Below are 15,853 nucleotides of genomic sequence, written 5' to 3'. Positions count from 1 at the left end.
GCTTAACTCTCTAGAACACCGTATCCAGTGATCCTCCCAGAGCTCCCAGAACACTGATGGTTTTCATATTTATTTGCATTCCGTATGTAAATTATTGTGCCTATAAAGCACAATACGCCCTACATCTGAAACCCTTAATGTTATTATGATGTAAAAATGCCTATTTTTTGACACAATTGGGAATATAGCCATGTACATAGCCTACGTACTGCGCTGAACATCGAGTACGTGGTCGACTAATATTTCCATCGTAATAATAAAACGACAGTTCCAGCGTTTTATTCAAAATCTCGGATTGTGACTAAACTACAGCACCTAGAGGCTTGATTTTTGCAGGGTATGTTAGTTTAATAAAGTACATTATAATTATGTAAGAGACAGAATTTTGAAAATATTGAGGCGTCTTCCTCAGCAAATGTTATAATATGGCTTTTTAATGACTGCTACGAACCCGGTGTTCAGCACTTGTGGATTAAAATTATATAATATTATGTGTGTTTCCTTAAAACCAATATCTCACCTGCTCATAAGCACTCTGAGCCTGTTCAAAGAACCCTTGTTGTTCATATGCTATCGCCGTCGCGTCTCTGGGAATTTACATCTTTTCTGCCACAATCCAGCCCACATGTCTTCCTCCTGGAGTTTCTCATACAACTCTGCTAATGAATCCAGGGTTTCCTATACTGGACAAAAAATAACAGTGTTAGGTTGCTTGCATATAAGGCTGGTTTGGAATCAAGATCTTAGGCTGAAAGTGCATATTACACACAGTAATGATGGCACGGGTCAGGGGGGCATGATGGGGATATTACCCCAATCTTTGAATTTACCCCCAGGCAAAACAAGAAATCTGCGCATATTTAACTATCCGCAAAGTTTGGGGCAAATGCTCAGAGCTTTGCACCCTTTTGACCTTTAATAATATCAGCTAGCAGTTAAAAAGTTAATGATAAATTCATAACCTCATGAATACATGTGATACACAAGACCCAATCAAACTTATTTATTTGCCAAAACATGAACGCGATGTGCAATTACTAATAAACAATTTACCTTAACTACCTTGTTTGTACATCGCATTATTATGCACTGTCGGCTATTTGATTTTTAAAGGGAAAATGAAAGGTAAAGTTAAAGTTGTATTTTATTTTAAATATGATAATATTATACAGATGGCAAGAAAACAAAGTGACAGTTATGAATGAGGTTAATGACTTTGCATCAATTACTTTTTGAGTATTGTGAAAAATATAAACATTTTGCTTGGACCTCTAAGCACCCCTCAGGTTATTTCTTGGTTCCAAAAGCTAAATGCTTCGAATTTTTTCAATACCCTCAAAACAACTGATGCGCAGTCATTAACCTCTATTCATAACCTCATTAATATACGCAGCAAGTGCGATCCAATCACAGATAATAACTTTTAAATACGCGGACGCAAATGCAGGTCATTGTGACGTAGCTAAAAGTACGCTCTACAATGACCGTGTTACATGACGTGTTACGCGATTGAACAATTTACGCGGATGCTGGCCGCCGTATTTGGACATCGCATGATTGCGTGCTAGTGTGATTGGTCGCTAGTGGTATTTCCTTAATGGGATATTCGATTTTTTACAGGGAAAACGACAGATAAAGTTAAAATTGTGTTCTGTTTGCTAATTAAGAGAAGAAAATGTGACATAAATTGAATTAAAAAAAAGTGAAAAGTAGCGGTTATGAATGAGGTTAAGGGGGTACTACACCCCTGCCCAATTTTGTGCCTATTTTTGCATTTTTCTCAAAAATTATAGCGCATTGGGGACAAGTAAGATATGTATGGTATAGGGGCAAGTACTACAACTACTGCACTGGAAATTTTATTTCAGCACAGACAATAGTTGTGGAGTTACAGTCAAAAATGAGGGAAAACCAATATTTGATCAATAAATCAATAACTACTTGCTTTGAGTTGCTGAATTTTGAATACAGTAGTTGTAGTCCTTGCCCCTATAATATACAGATCTTACTTGTCACCAATGTGCTATAATTTTTGAGAAAAATGCAAAAATAGACAAAAAATTGGCCAGGGGTGTAGTACCCCCTTAATGACTTTGAATCAGTTATTTTTCGGGTATTGTGAAATATCTAAACATTTTGCTTGGACCTCTAAGCACCCCTCAGGTTATTTCTTGGTTCCAAAGCAAAATGCTTAGAATTTTCTCAATACCCTCAAAACAACTGATGCGCAGTCATTAACCTCTATTATTTACCTGTTGTGTGGTGGCTGCATTGTCCGGCTCGTAGAAATCGTAGACATTCAAGCTACGAGGGCGGTGTTGTGTGCTGAATCCGCTCTCGATGGCGCTTTGCTCCAACATCAGACACGACCTATGCCACAGGTTGTGATTCTTTCCCAAATACTGAAAAACATAAAATAAATGTACACCGATTAACAGGTATCAACAGCCAAGATATTCTAAATTTTGAGTGTTATTATATATTGGATCATAAAACATATACAAAATCTAAATGTGTGATTTGTTACTCAGACATTCCACTTGGTTTGTTTAGACACGATCGCCATGACAACCCAAAATGAGCTGGTTTCCGGCACTTTAAATGTGCCTATTCAATATGTATAATACAGTATGTGCTATCGGGAGCCGGCAAAACTCGCTATCGAAATGAAGCAACGTTGCGGTGCGATTTTTTTACACTTCTTATTCATTTTATAATGGACAGCCAAAAAAAATGGCTTTTAGGTTTCACTGTTAAACCAGAATTCGGTAAAAACTCTGGTTGCGGACGATATCTTCTCATTTTAAATCTGCTGGAGTGGGAGAATGAACTCCGGTGATTTTGATTTCGATAGACTCACCTTGAAAATACATGGCCTAACAGCAATCTGTGGGACACACAGAGATATGGCTTCAACGAATGTATGCACTCCACTAGGTGTCCCCTCTTTCTGATAATGATGACTGCCGCTACACAAAAATGGACTCAATTCCTGGGTCAGCAACTGTGGGTAAAACGTTGAACAAGAATTATGCTGGGCTCCCATAAGCTATATAGCAACAGAGTTCATCATACTCTATCACTCTACCAAGTTTGAAGCTCAGCGGCTGTTGCGTTAAATGCAGTACAGATGATTAATGACATTGCTTGTGAACATACGTGCCCCCCCCACAATATTGTTCACCCTCCCCAATGGCAAATCAATCCATCATTGCGTTTAGGTGCTAGAATTGTGCAAATAACATAACACAAAACTACATATAGCAACAGAGTTCATTCATAACATAAGACTATATAGCAACAGAGTTCATCATACTCTATCACCCTACCAGGTTTGAAGTTCATTGTAGATGTGTTAATGATATTGCTTGCCCGAGACAGACGGACAACATTAAAAAAAAAGTCTGGTCAAAGAAGCTTACCGTTTGCTGCTTCTCATTCAGTATCTTCCACAGACGTGGGAAGAGAAACACAAAGAGTTGATGAGTCATGGCTGTGTCACTGTGGCAGAGTTTGGACATGGCTGAAAGGAAGTTATAGGTCTGAAAAAGAGACATGAATATAATTAGATACATTTCTTTAATAAACCACATGTAAGTATCAGATGCAATGGGTAGGTGGGGTATATGTACATGTATATATATGTCAATAAGGTCACATCATCAGCCCATATCGTCCCACTGCTTGGCAAAGGCCTCTCCCAAATTCTGCCAATCTTTTCCCGTCTTTTCCCAAGGAACTGACTATCTCATCTCTCCATCCATTATATACAAATTATTTCACTAAAATTTAACCCTTCATAACTCAGGCATTCGTTTGTTAAGTTACCAATACCCAATACTAGATGTAACTTTACGAAGGGTCCCTGTACATAGTAAATACCTACGAAGGTTACATAAGTTAAGTGAAATGGAACTTACGACGAGTCGTAAGTTACGAACGATTTCAAGACTTATGAAGCTTTGTAAAGTTTAGTGAAATGGACCCCAGGTATGTGTGTAGGTGGTTGAGTGTATGGGGGGGGAGGTGGGTATGTAGCGTTTGATGCGTACCTTAACTCTCGTAAACTCTCAATGAATTTCATATGTTTACTAATCATTAGCTGTAATTGTTGCCTGGGATCAGGCATCTTCTTCGACTGAGGTGTGCTAGGCCCTCCTGAGGTGCTGCCTGACTCTGATAGGGTTGAGTGTATGGGGGGGAGGTGGGTATGTAGCGTTTGATGACGTACCTTAACTTCTCGTAAACTCTCAATGAATTTCATATGTTTACTAATCATTAGCTGTAATTGTTGCCTTGGATCAGGCGTCTTCTTCGGCTGAGGTGTGCTAGGCCCTCCTGAGGTGCTGCCTGACTCTGATAGGGTTGAGTGTATGGGGGGAGGTGGGTATGTAGCGTTTGATGCGTACCTTAACTTCTCGTAAACTCTCAATGAATTTCATATGTTTACTAATCATTAGCTGTAATTGTTGCCTGGGATCAGGCATCTTCTTCGGCTGAGGTGTGCTAGGCCCTCCTGAGGTGCTGCCTGACTCTGATAGGGTTGAGTGTATGGGGGGAGGTGGGTATGTAGCGTTTGATGGCGTACCTTAACTTCTCGTAAACTCTCAATGAATTTCATATGTTTACTAATCATTAGCTGTAATTGTTGCCTTGGATCAGGCGTCTTCTTGGCTGAGGTGTGCTAGGCCCTCCTGAGGTGCTGCCTGACTCTGATAGGGTTGAGTGTATGGGGGGAGGTGGGTATGTAGCGTTTGATGACGTACCTTAACTTCTCGTAAACTCTCAATGAATTTCATATGTTTACTAATCATTAGCTGTAATTGTTGCCTGGGATCAGGCATCTTCTTCGGCTGAGGTGTGCTAGGCCCTCCTGAGGTGCTGCCTGACTCTGATAGGGTTGAGTGTATGGGGGGAGGTGGGTATGTAGCGTTTGATGGCATTACCTTAACTTCTCGTAAACTCTCAATGAATTTCATATGTTTACTAATCATTAGCTGTAATTGTTGCCTGGGATCAGGCATCTTCTTGCTGAGGTGTGCTAGGCCCTCCTGAGGTGCTGCCTGACTCTGATAGGGTTGAGTGTATGGGGGGGGGAGGTGGGTATGTAGCGTTTGATGACGTACCTTAACTTCTCGTAAACTCTCAATGAATTTCATATGTTTACTAATCATTAGCTGTAACTGTTGCCTTGGATCAGGTGTCTTCTTCGGCTGAGGTGTGCTAGGCCCTCCTGAGGTGCTGCCTGACTCTGAGAGGGTTGAGTGTATGGGGGGGGAGGTGGGTATGTAGCGTTTGATGACGTACCTTAACTTCTCGTAAACTCTCAATGAATTTCATATGTTTACTAATCATTAGCTGTAATTGTTGCCTTGGATCAGGCGTCTTCTTCGGCTGAGGTGTGCTAGGCCCTCCTGAGGTGCTGCCTGACTCTGATAGGGTTGAGTGTATGGGGGGAGGTGGGTATGTAGCGTTTGATGCGTACCTTAACTTCTCGTAAACTCTCAATGAATTTCATATGTTTACTAATCATTAGCTGTAATTGTTGCCTTGGATCAGGCGTATTCTTGGCTGAGGTGTGCTAGGCCCTCCTGAGGTGCTGCCTGACTCTGATAGGGTTGAGTGTATGGGGGGGGGAGGTGGGTATGTAGCATTTGATGACGTACCTTAACTTCTCGTAAGCTCTCAATGAATTTCATATGTTTACTAATCATTAGCTGTAATTGTTGCCTTGGATCAGGCATCTTCTTCGGCTGAGGTGTGCTAGGCCCTCCTGAGGTGCTGCCTGACTCTGATAGGGTTGAGTGTATGGGGGGGGGGGGGGGTATGTAGCGTTTGATGACGTACCTTAACTTCTCGTAAACTCTCAATGAATTTCATATGTTTACTAATCATTAGCTGTAACATTAGATATTACCGTATATCAATTATGGTATCTTAGCTTGGGGATGTCCATGTTCCTCATACATAAATGATCTTTTTAAAATTCAAAAGAGGGCACATCGTATTATAAGTGCAAGTGATTATAGAAGTAGCACAAATCCCTTACTGATTAGGTATAATACTTTAAGTGTCAGGGATATGTATACATTTGAATTTGGTTTATTTATGTACAAACATGATAATGGACTTTTACCAAGTGTTTTTGATGATTTATTTGTAAAACAGTCTAAGATCCATGACTTGAATACCAGATATAAAGATCGTCTGAGGCTTCCATTTATCAAAAGAGCTTTCTGTGAAAAATCTATTAAATATGCAGCTACTAAGTTATGGAATAATGTTGATAACAGTATTAAAAGTTCATCATCGATTAATCAATTCCGCCATGTATTTAAAAAACATCTCATGCAAAGTTACTGTTAATTCCTATTGTATCTGATTTATGTGACCACATTGGATATTTATATTTTATATTACTTATTGTTGTGCATTTTCTTATTTACTATTGTTTACTGTTATTTTTCATGTATTTAGGTTAATTCATATCAAGATATGACAGCTTACTGTTGCTTCTTCATTGAAATGACAATCTGCTGCCATGTGTAATGATGAATTAACCAATCAAGGGATCACAGACTTTCAGACCTCTTCTTGGCCTTTCCTGTGATTCCTTCACTCTCACTTGTATTATGATTTTGTATGTATCCTATGTATATTTGCTATTTGATGAGTGAAAAAAATAAATGAATGAATGAATGAATGAACTGTTGCCTTGGATCAGGCGTCTTCTTCGGCTGAGGTGTGCTAGGCCCTCCTGAGGTGCTGCCTGACTCTGATGGGGTTGAGTGTATGGGGGGGAGGTGGGTGTGTAGCACTTGATGACGTACCTTAACTTCTGGTAAACTCTCAATGAATTTCATATGTTTACTAATCATTAGCTGTAACTGTTGCCTTGGATCAGGCGTCTTCTTCGGCTGAGGTGTGCTAGGCCCTCCTGAGGTGCTGCCTGACTCTGATGGAGTTAACTCTATGTCAATCTCAACATCCTATGCAGGTATGTGTGTAGAGGGGTTGGGTGCAAGGGGGGGAAGTGGGTATGTAGCGTTTGATGACGTACCTTAACTTCTCGTAAACTCTCAATGAATTTCATATGTTTACTAATCATTAGCTGTAACTGTTGCCTTGGATCAGGTGTCTTCTTTGGCTGAGGTGTGCTAGGCCCTCCTGAGGTACTGCCTGACTCTGATGGAGTTAACTCTATGTCAATCTCAACATCCTATGCAGGTATGTGTGTAGAGGGGTTGGGTGCATGGGGGGGGGGGGGCGTGGTGGGTGATGACGTACCTTAACTTCTCGTAAACTCTCAATGAATTTCATATGTTTACTAATCATTAGCTGTAACTGTTGCCTTGGATCAGGTGTCTTCTTTGGCTGAGGTGTGCTAGGCCCTCCTGAGGTGCTGCCTGACTCTGATGGGGTTAATTCTATGTCAATCTCAACATCCTAAAACAAACAAACAAACAAACAAGATAAGTTTAGTGTATTTCCTTTATTGCACAAAATACATTAATCCCATGAGAACTACCAGCCGATTGGCCAAAAAGAAGTTTTCATTATCAATTGGACCAATCAGCAACATTGTTAGAATAATTTCATCACACAAAAAATGGGGTGAATTATTTGCAAAGCTCCATTCTGATTGGTGATTAAAGTGAAGATATCATGTAATTGACCAATCAGAGGCAATGTTAGATCGGCAGGTAGTGCTCAGGGGGTTAAAAACTGACATGTGGTACAAAAGGAAACACCAAACAGGCCCAAAAGCCAGAGTCCCTCAAACCAACATCTAAAAAAAAGTATATGAAAATAATACATGTATACAATTTTTAGTCAGTGGCTGTGGTTTAGCTGAATGTAGGATGCTGGCTGCACAGGCATCCACTACTCAAAATATTGGACCTGCCTGTCGTCTATGACAGGGTAGAGGATAGTAAAAACAAAAATTTATTTAGTTTATTCTCTAATTACACAAATATAACAAACCAACAAAATTGATATTTGTGTGGCCGTTAAAGTTGAAGTACTAAGAAAAACATATATTTCATTCTCAACATGTCACACCAAACATAAAACCACAAAATGATACGCACCAATGGGCAAACTTTTCCACAGATCAAATTCTCTCGTTTAATTTCAATCTAACTTTCAATTAAATTAAAATGTGACCCAACATGAGTAAATGAGGCTAAATAGGAAAAGGGAAATTGAGATATTTATATCAGCATTTTAAACTAATTAATAAAGAACATTTTGATACCACAATCAATGTTGTCGTAACCACACTGGAAGTGTATGCACTATTCATATGGGGCAATGTTATACACATTTTTCTGCTCATATCAAACCCCGCTGGAGCAATACAACTCAAAATTTGCAAACATATTGTTTTAACACGGCTGTGTACTCTAGACATTGTTTCTTTCGCGAAATTGAATTTTTCTGATATGTTTGTACTTTGTTATGTTTTTTATAAATACAAGGAATGAAATTCCAACTGCAATATTTTAAGGATTTTATTTCACTATTCCACTCGTGTTTGAAATTGAAAAGGAAAGAAAATCTTTATTGTACCAGCAGGGTACACACGCAACAACGCATCGCGTTGCGTATCGCGCAATTTGTTAACACACAAATACGCTACGCATACGCGACGCTTATCTGCATGCGCGGCGCATCTTATGGAAACACCACGGAAGCACTGATTTCACAAAAACCTAGTGTTCAAATGGCTCCGTTTTAGCTGATAAAATGTGGGTTTTCAAGTTCTTTCCCCCGATTTAAATATCAAGTTATGAATGGATTTCGCTCAAACTTCTCAAGGGGCCATGGATTTACCCGATGTTAGGTGTAATGTAAGGTAGAAAAGCGAAAACTGCCGCATTCTCCTGTGAGATTCGATGAAAGTGCAAAATGTGACCACTTTAAACTTCAACGGCCATTATTTCAATGTTCATTTCTCGGTAAAATGACGATTTAGGTACACGATAACTCAATAAATACAGCATCTATAGGTAAGCAAATATGATCATCGTAAGAAGCATGATCGACTCAAGAAATGGTTTTCCCATTTTTTTATATTTTTGGTTTGTGAATTTTAAAAAGTTCATTTCGATGCCTTATATGGTCAATATCTCAAAAAATAAGGCCAATATCAAAAAACTAAAAAAAAATGTTTTTGGAATGGAGCCTCAAGGTTGAGATAAAAACAAAATAAAATATTTTGGAAAGAGTGTTTTTTGTTATGATGTACCGAACAAATATTGCCAAAAACTCACTTTTTTGTGATTTTCTTCATAACTGTTGTTTTTACACCAAATCTATATTTATATTAAGATTCATTGATGTCTTAATGTAAGATAGAAAACAAATCATGCTGCAATGGAAGAAAGAAGAAAAAAAATACACACAAACATATTTTTTCCTTAAATTTTCCCAAAACTAAAGCCTTGAACCAATAGCATATTATTGAAGTGCATTATTATATAATTGACCCAGTTTTGAGGTTGTTCTACATTATTTGTGCTCATAATCAAAATATCACTTGCCGCATTTGCTAGCGTTGGGACACATATGGTATCACTGGCCGATATCGTTTACAGGTAATAAATTAAAACATGATAATGCATCAGCAGCATAGCCTGACTGTAAATTATCCTGATTAAAACGTGTAATTACACTGATTAATTTTCCAATAATTGAAGTTTCTCATCATTGGACTCATTACCAGATTGGTACAGTGTTGCCAAGAAATTTCAGCTTGAATTGCGAATCAAATAATCAGAAAGCTGCCCAATTTATCTTTTAACCCCCTGAGCACTACCTGCCGATTTAGCATTACCTCTGATTGGTCAATTCAATGATAACTTCATTTTAATAACCAATCATAATGGAGCTTTGTAAATAATTCACCCCAACTTTTTTGCGTGGTGAAATTATTCTAACAATGTTCCTGATTGGTCCAATTGATAATGAAAACTTCTTTTTGGCCAATCGGCAGGTAGTTCTCATGGGGTTAACCATTGGTTTCTATGACAAAAATAAAAAAAATGAATATTTTCCTCTACTCATTTCCTTTCCAAAAATATTACCTTTTGATACAGACCAAAAATAAAGTTTGCTGTTTTACAGAAAACGGACAAATTTCATGGAATTGGTAATTTCAAAAATTGAAAATGTAAATCTGAAATGTTGAAAAAATTATTGCAAAAAAATCAATAAAGAAATAAAACAAGTGCTGTGTCTATTATTAAAAACATGATTTTTGTACAACGATGATTATTGACCCATTGGTAATAGTAAGCATATGGAAAAGCAGAGGGCTATCTATTGACCTCAAGGTACGCCTACTTCGTGCAACTGTGTTTTCCATTGCTACTTATGGAAGCAAGTCTTGGGCTATGACCAAGAATGATAGGAAAAGAGTAGATGCTTTTGAGATGTGGTGTTACAGGAGGCTTCTACAAGTGACATGGAAAGACAGGAGAACAAATTCCTGGATCCTCGACAATATTGGTACAAGTCTAACCATCAGAAACGGCATAATGGAGAGAAAGCTGAAGTACTTTGGCTATATTGTGAGGAAACATGGAGATGTAGAAAAACAGATTTTGCAAGGGGCTATGGAAGGCCGACGAGGAAGAGGACTTTCACCAACATCTTGGACAAATGACGTGAAGCTGGTTTCTAACCAAGGAATGCAAGGTGCAACACACTTGGCATCAGATCGAGTGGGATGGCGTACTCTTGTGAAGACCACAGCAGCGCTACACAGCGCCACCTGACACACAGAGAGAGAATAGCAATTGACAGCCAAATTGTTCACACACAGAGAAGCCATTACCCAGGGTCACTAGTCGCAGCACAATACAATTATGTTTTGGAAACTTTTTTGCTAAAAATCATATGTGGTATAATCTAGGCATGTGCTTACAGAATGATGTAATATAGACCACTTGACAACATTGTTTATCAACAAAGACGAGGGACTGGTCTATCCATATGCTTGAACAAACCGTTTCATTATTCAGTGGCTTTCTTGTACTATATGAAATGTGGTGGGCAATTTAAAATGCACATGCCTGAGCAAATAACAATGCATGAACAAACTGCAGGGCAAAGAACATAGGAAATTGCCATAATTTGCGTGCATACTGCCAGGCAATGACGTCACAGGTCAAGTGGTATATAAGAACAGGATTACTAGTACTTAGTGTAAATCTATGCTCATTTAAATGATTGAAACAAGCATTTTTATAGGTTTTAATAAAAACCTAAAATCATGAAAATTTCATTTTTGTAAAACGAAATGTTACACGGAATTCAACTATAGTAAAACGGCAAACTTTGGGTTTTTTTTACTTTGGACTTCAGAAACAATGGAGTAGGAAAAGTTCCACATCCTCTGCCCTTACCGTGCCCTTTATTAAGACTTTAGTTAAAAATTGCTGCTGTCAGATTAAAAATAACCAAATTCATTTTAAAAGATTAGTGAATTACAGCTTTAAATTAAGTTGCCATGGTAAACTGTAATGTATCTTGCATGTTATAAATAAAATTGTATACGGTAGGATATCGTTAACATGGCGTGACATGGCGTGAAATTGCTGATTAAACCCAGCTGTGCTGACGTACAAAACATATCAAATTTTCTTTTCCTAAAATCAGAGATGCCACTAATTAGTACCACTCAAAAAGTCTGAAAACCTGAAATAGCACATACATTTAGAACAAAAGGGCCCAAAACGGGCTGAAAATATATAAAATTGCGTAAAAATTTTGACTTTAAAAAAGTAGGAATTCAGACAACAGTAGGAAAAGTGGCATCTCTGTAAAATGTAATTGAATCCAGCGACAACTTGGAAGGATTGAGAAATTTTCAAAATGTGGGTTTTTTTTTTTGCTGACAAAAAAATTGACTTTTGTGATTAAAGTCTTAATGTACGATTTCCATCAAATTTTAAATTTGTTTTTCTACACTCAAAATGCTGAAATAATACTAGTAATAATTGTTGGGAAGGGTTTCTGTCCATTTTGAGCTGAAATAACAAGGTAAAGTGAAAACCCCTACTGGTTATTTTGGCAGTTTAACATGCAGTTCCATAGGAGGACTTAAAGTCAGAATTTCATGAATTATGACTTTATGTCGAACTTTGCTCTGTTGACTTCCTAACACAACAAATTTGGCTGATTCCATTTAGGTGCAAGTTGGGACATGTGTAAACATTACAATATATGCCAAAAAATCAGGTTTGAAAAAAATCAACCAATTTCATATTATAAGATCGTACATATGGCTTAAAGTGAATTTGATCTGAGAGTTCACAAATAATGAAATAGAAAAAGGTTGACATCCTCTACCCTTACCCTGCCTTTAACTGAGACTTGAATTAAATATTGCGGTTGTCAGGTTTTAAAAATATTCACCAAATTCATTTTAAAAGATCAGTACCTTACAGCTTTAAATTAAGTTGCCATGGTAAATTGTAATCTATGTATCTTGCGTGTTATAAATTAAAATGTATACTCTAGGGGTATCGTTTACATGGCGTGACTTGAAATTACTTGATTAAACGGATCAGTGCTGACGTATAAAACAGATCAAATGTTCTTTTCCTAAAATGTAATTTAATCTAGAGGCAACTTGCCAGGATTAAGAGATTTTCAAAATGTGGGCTTTTTTGCTGAAAAAAAAAAGACTTTTGTGATTAAAGTCTTATTGTACGATTTCCATCAAATTTTAAATTTGTTATTCTACACTCAAAATGCTGAAATAATACTGGTAATAATTTTAGGGAAGGGTTTCTGTCCATTTTGAGCTGAAATAACAAGCTAGGTAAAGCGAAAAAACCCTACTGGTTATTTTTGCCGTTTAACATGCAGTTCCATAGGAGGACATAAAGTCAGAATTTTATGAATTATGACTAGGCCAAAAAAAAAAAAGTTGTTTGCTTGCCCTCGTCCGACCGACCGTCTCGGCAGTCCCGACCGTAGAACTTTTTTTTTTGAAATTTTTTTTGTTGTTGCGATTTTCCCAAAAATGGCATGTATTTTTCGTCTGAAAAACCGATGATTTAAAAGAAACGTTGTAAAATACCATAACCTGCATGTTTATGTGTCCGGCTGTACCTAACTGTCGGGTTCCGCAATTTCGTATACCACCTCAGCGTCTAAGCTCTAATACAATTTGCTATCCACCTGCACATTTCAGGCGGCGCATCTAGGGATGAGTTTATTTACAGGCAAAATATAACCGTGCATATCGTGCAAGAATGGATACAATATAGCAGATGTTAAATATGGTAAAAGTAGATAAAATTTGAAAACAGTTGTACCAGATATTCATTTCTTGTTTATAAATATTTAGATTCATGATATTTGTTCGTATCGACTAGGAAGTAACATTGGACTATTTTTTTCAACATGTTTGTTGAGGCTACTTTTATTAAGAGCACAAATCGCTCGGTATAGTATGATTTCACTTAAAACATGGCGGACACAACATGAGTAGCGCTAGCTGTACAGGTGAAGCAAGGGACCGAACACGCTGATTAATATGATAGTTTTGAAAAGCAGAAAACACTACATGTAGGAGAATTGTACACTTCATTAAACGTAGGCCTACATGTAGAAGAGCTACAATTGTTTAAGGTGCAAGTGGCGAGCACAGATATGGCGTGATGTTGCTGCTACGGAAATGCTTGAACCATTAATTGCATTCGGTATTCGCCATGTCTGTTTCTGGGAAGCGGAAAAAAAAAAAAAAAAAAAAACTTTTCCCGACCGACCGACCCAATTTTTAAAATCCATTCGAGGGCAAGCAAACAATTTTTTTTTTGGCCCTATTTATGTGGAAGTTGGGACATGTGTAAACATTACAAATATGCCAAAAAATCAACCAATTTCATATTATAAGATTGAACATTATGGCTTAAAGTGAATTTGATCTGTAACTTTGGAGTTCACAAATAATGAAATAGAAAAAGGTTGACATCCTCTACCCTTACCCTGCCCTTAATTAAGACTTTAGTTAAAAATTGCAGTTGTCAGGTTTTAAAAACATTCACCAAATTCATTTTAAAAGATCAGTACCTTACAGCTTTAAATTAGGTTGCCATGGTAAATTGTAATCTATCTTGTGTGTTATAAATTAAATTGTATACTGTAGGGTATCGTTAACATGGCGTGATTTGAAATTACCGATTAAACCGAGCTGTGCTGACGTATAAAACCGATCAAATGTTCTTTTCGTAAAATGTCAATTTAATCCGGAGGCAACATGCCAGAATTGAGATATTTTCAAAATGTGGGTGTTTTTGCTTAAAAAATTGACTTTGTGATTAAGTGAATTTTCTTTTTTGATTTATAAAAATGTTGACAAAAAGAAAGTGGAGCATCTACATATTTCTACCATACTAAGCATATTCTATGGGGGGAAATGGGACCTTTGAGTTACCCGTGACATGACTTTTAAGCATCCCAGACCAAATCCCTGTAAGCAGACCTCGAATGAAGCTACATCGCACTGCAATTTGTGCTTCACAGCTTCATGTAAACTGTCTTATTGTGTCTTTAATACAAGCAGGTTATGTTTGAACATCTATTCCAAGGTGCAAAAAAAAAGGAAAAAAAAAAAAAAAAAAAAAGAAGAGATACCATCATGCCAGGATTGAGAGATTTTTCTTATGTACTTTAAAGTTAAATATTTGCAAAATATTGTAATACCAGTAGTAACATATAGTTGACTACTTTAGTCGTGCAACTACACTTGCTGGCAGAAAAGATTGGCATTTGTTTACATTTTGAGAGCGCATACAGCGTAAAAACGAAAGTGGGGTTCTGATTGGCTAATTCAATCGTCTGACAATCATACCAACAGAGTGGTAATTCGATTGGCTGATAATGCAAGAAAATAAAACTGCTCATCGAAGGCTGCTGTATGTCGCTCATTAACAGGGTGCGTGCATCAATCCGGGCAACAGAGTAGCATACTTCTCTGGAAGCTATATAGTGACAAGCCTAAAGTTTGTTCGGTTTATATAAGGCGGAAAAAAATAAGACTCATAACACAGTGTATTGATATAGAATGGCATGCATGCAGTTGGGCGCAATGCTTAAGCTAGTTGTGTGTTGCGTAATGCATGACTGGCGCACGCTTATGTGAATTTATGCGAGCGTGAGTTGGGACTTTATTGAGGCGCGCAGTAACAAAAGCCAAATAATTTCTGCCTTATATAAGCCAAACAAACTTTAGAACTTACCTCATCTTTATGCGTGTCAATAGATTCCACATCCATTGGTTCATCCTTAATGTTCGCTGCGAGAGCAAACGCCGTCTTGTCTTGGCTGTCCGCTAGGTTGATGACGTGCGTTATGGGTGGTAACGGGGCGGAGTTTGCGCTGATGATGGACAATCCATTGACGCTCACTGCCATGATGAGCTATTGAAAGAAACAAGGAACATACTTAGTTAATAAGACCCATTCAGTGATCCCAGTGAAAGTGTAACAAATTTAAATTGTGTATAAATTGCTTAAAAATGCAGAGGGTCATGTCAGAGGGCGAGATATGGAACAGCCAATATAATATTTTGCAGTAACCTTTAACGAGCGCGTACTACCTTGATGTTGCAAAGTCGGCGCTAACAACGCGTACGGCGCAAAGTTCAATGATAAATTTTCACTCGGCAACAGCAGATCGCCTCAGCAAGCAATCAGAGACAAGTGCGTTTCAACGTAGTAAATACGCGATGTACACTTAAAATACGCTCTCGTCAAAGGTTTACTGCAAAATATTATAAGAGCCAATGTCATGATGCAAGTGACATCATGCCGACCGAGAATTCCAGACGTAC

At 37.8% G+C, this 15,853-nt stretch overlaps 1 protein-coding gene across 1 annotated transcript in view; it reads right to left on the bottom strand.

The window, feature by feature from the left end:
- Positions 1-15,853, bottom strand: part of LOC140162614 (transformation/transcription domain-associated protein-like) — a 162,624-nt gene that overhangs the window by 50,905 nt on the left and 95,866 nt on the right. Inside the window, 7 exon segments of the mRNA XM_072185881.1 lie at positions 521-582; positions 585-678; positions 2,253-2,402; positions 2,861-3,004; positions 3,423-3,542; positions 7,288-7,446; positions 15,261-15,440. Coding sequence (XP_072041982.1) covers positions 521-582; positions 585-678; positions 2,253-2,402; positions 2,861-3,004; positions 3,423-3,542; positions 7,288-7,446; positions 15,261-15,440 — 909 coding nt within the window.

This window comes from Amphiura filiformis, chromosome 10, assembly GCF_039555335.1.
Source record: "Amphiura filiformis chromosome 10, Afil_fr2py, whole genome shotgun sequence".
Taxonomy (NCBI): domain Eukaryota; kingdom Metazoa; phylum Echinodermata; class Ophiuroidea; order Amphilepidida; family Amphiuridae; genus Amphiura; species Amphiura filiformis.
The sequence above is the reverse complement of the archived record's forward strand: the minus strand, read 5'-3'. Positions and strand labels throughout refer to the sequence as shown.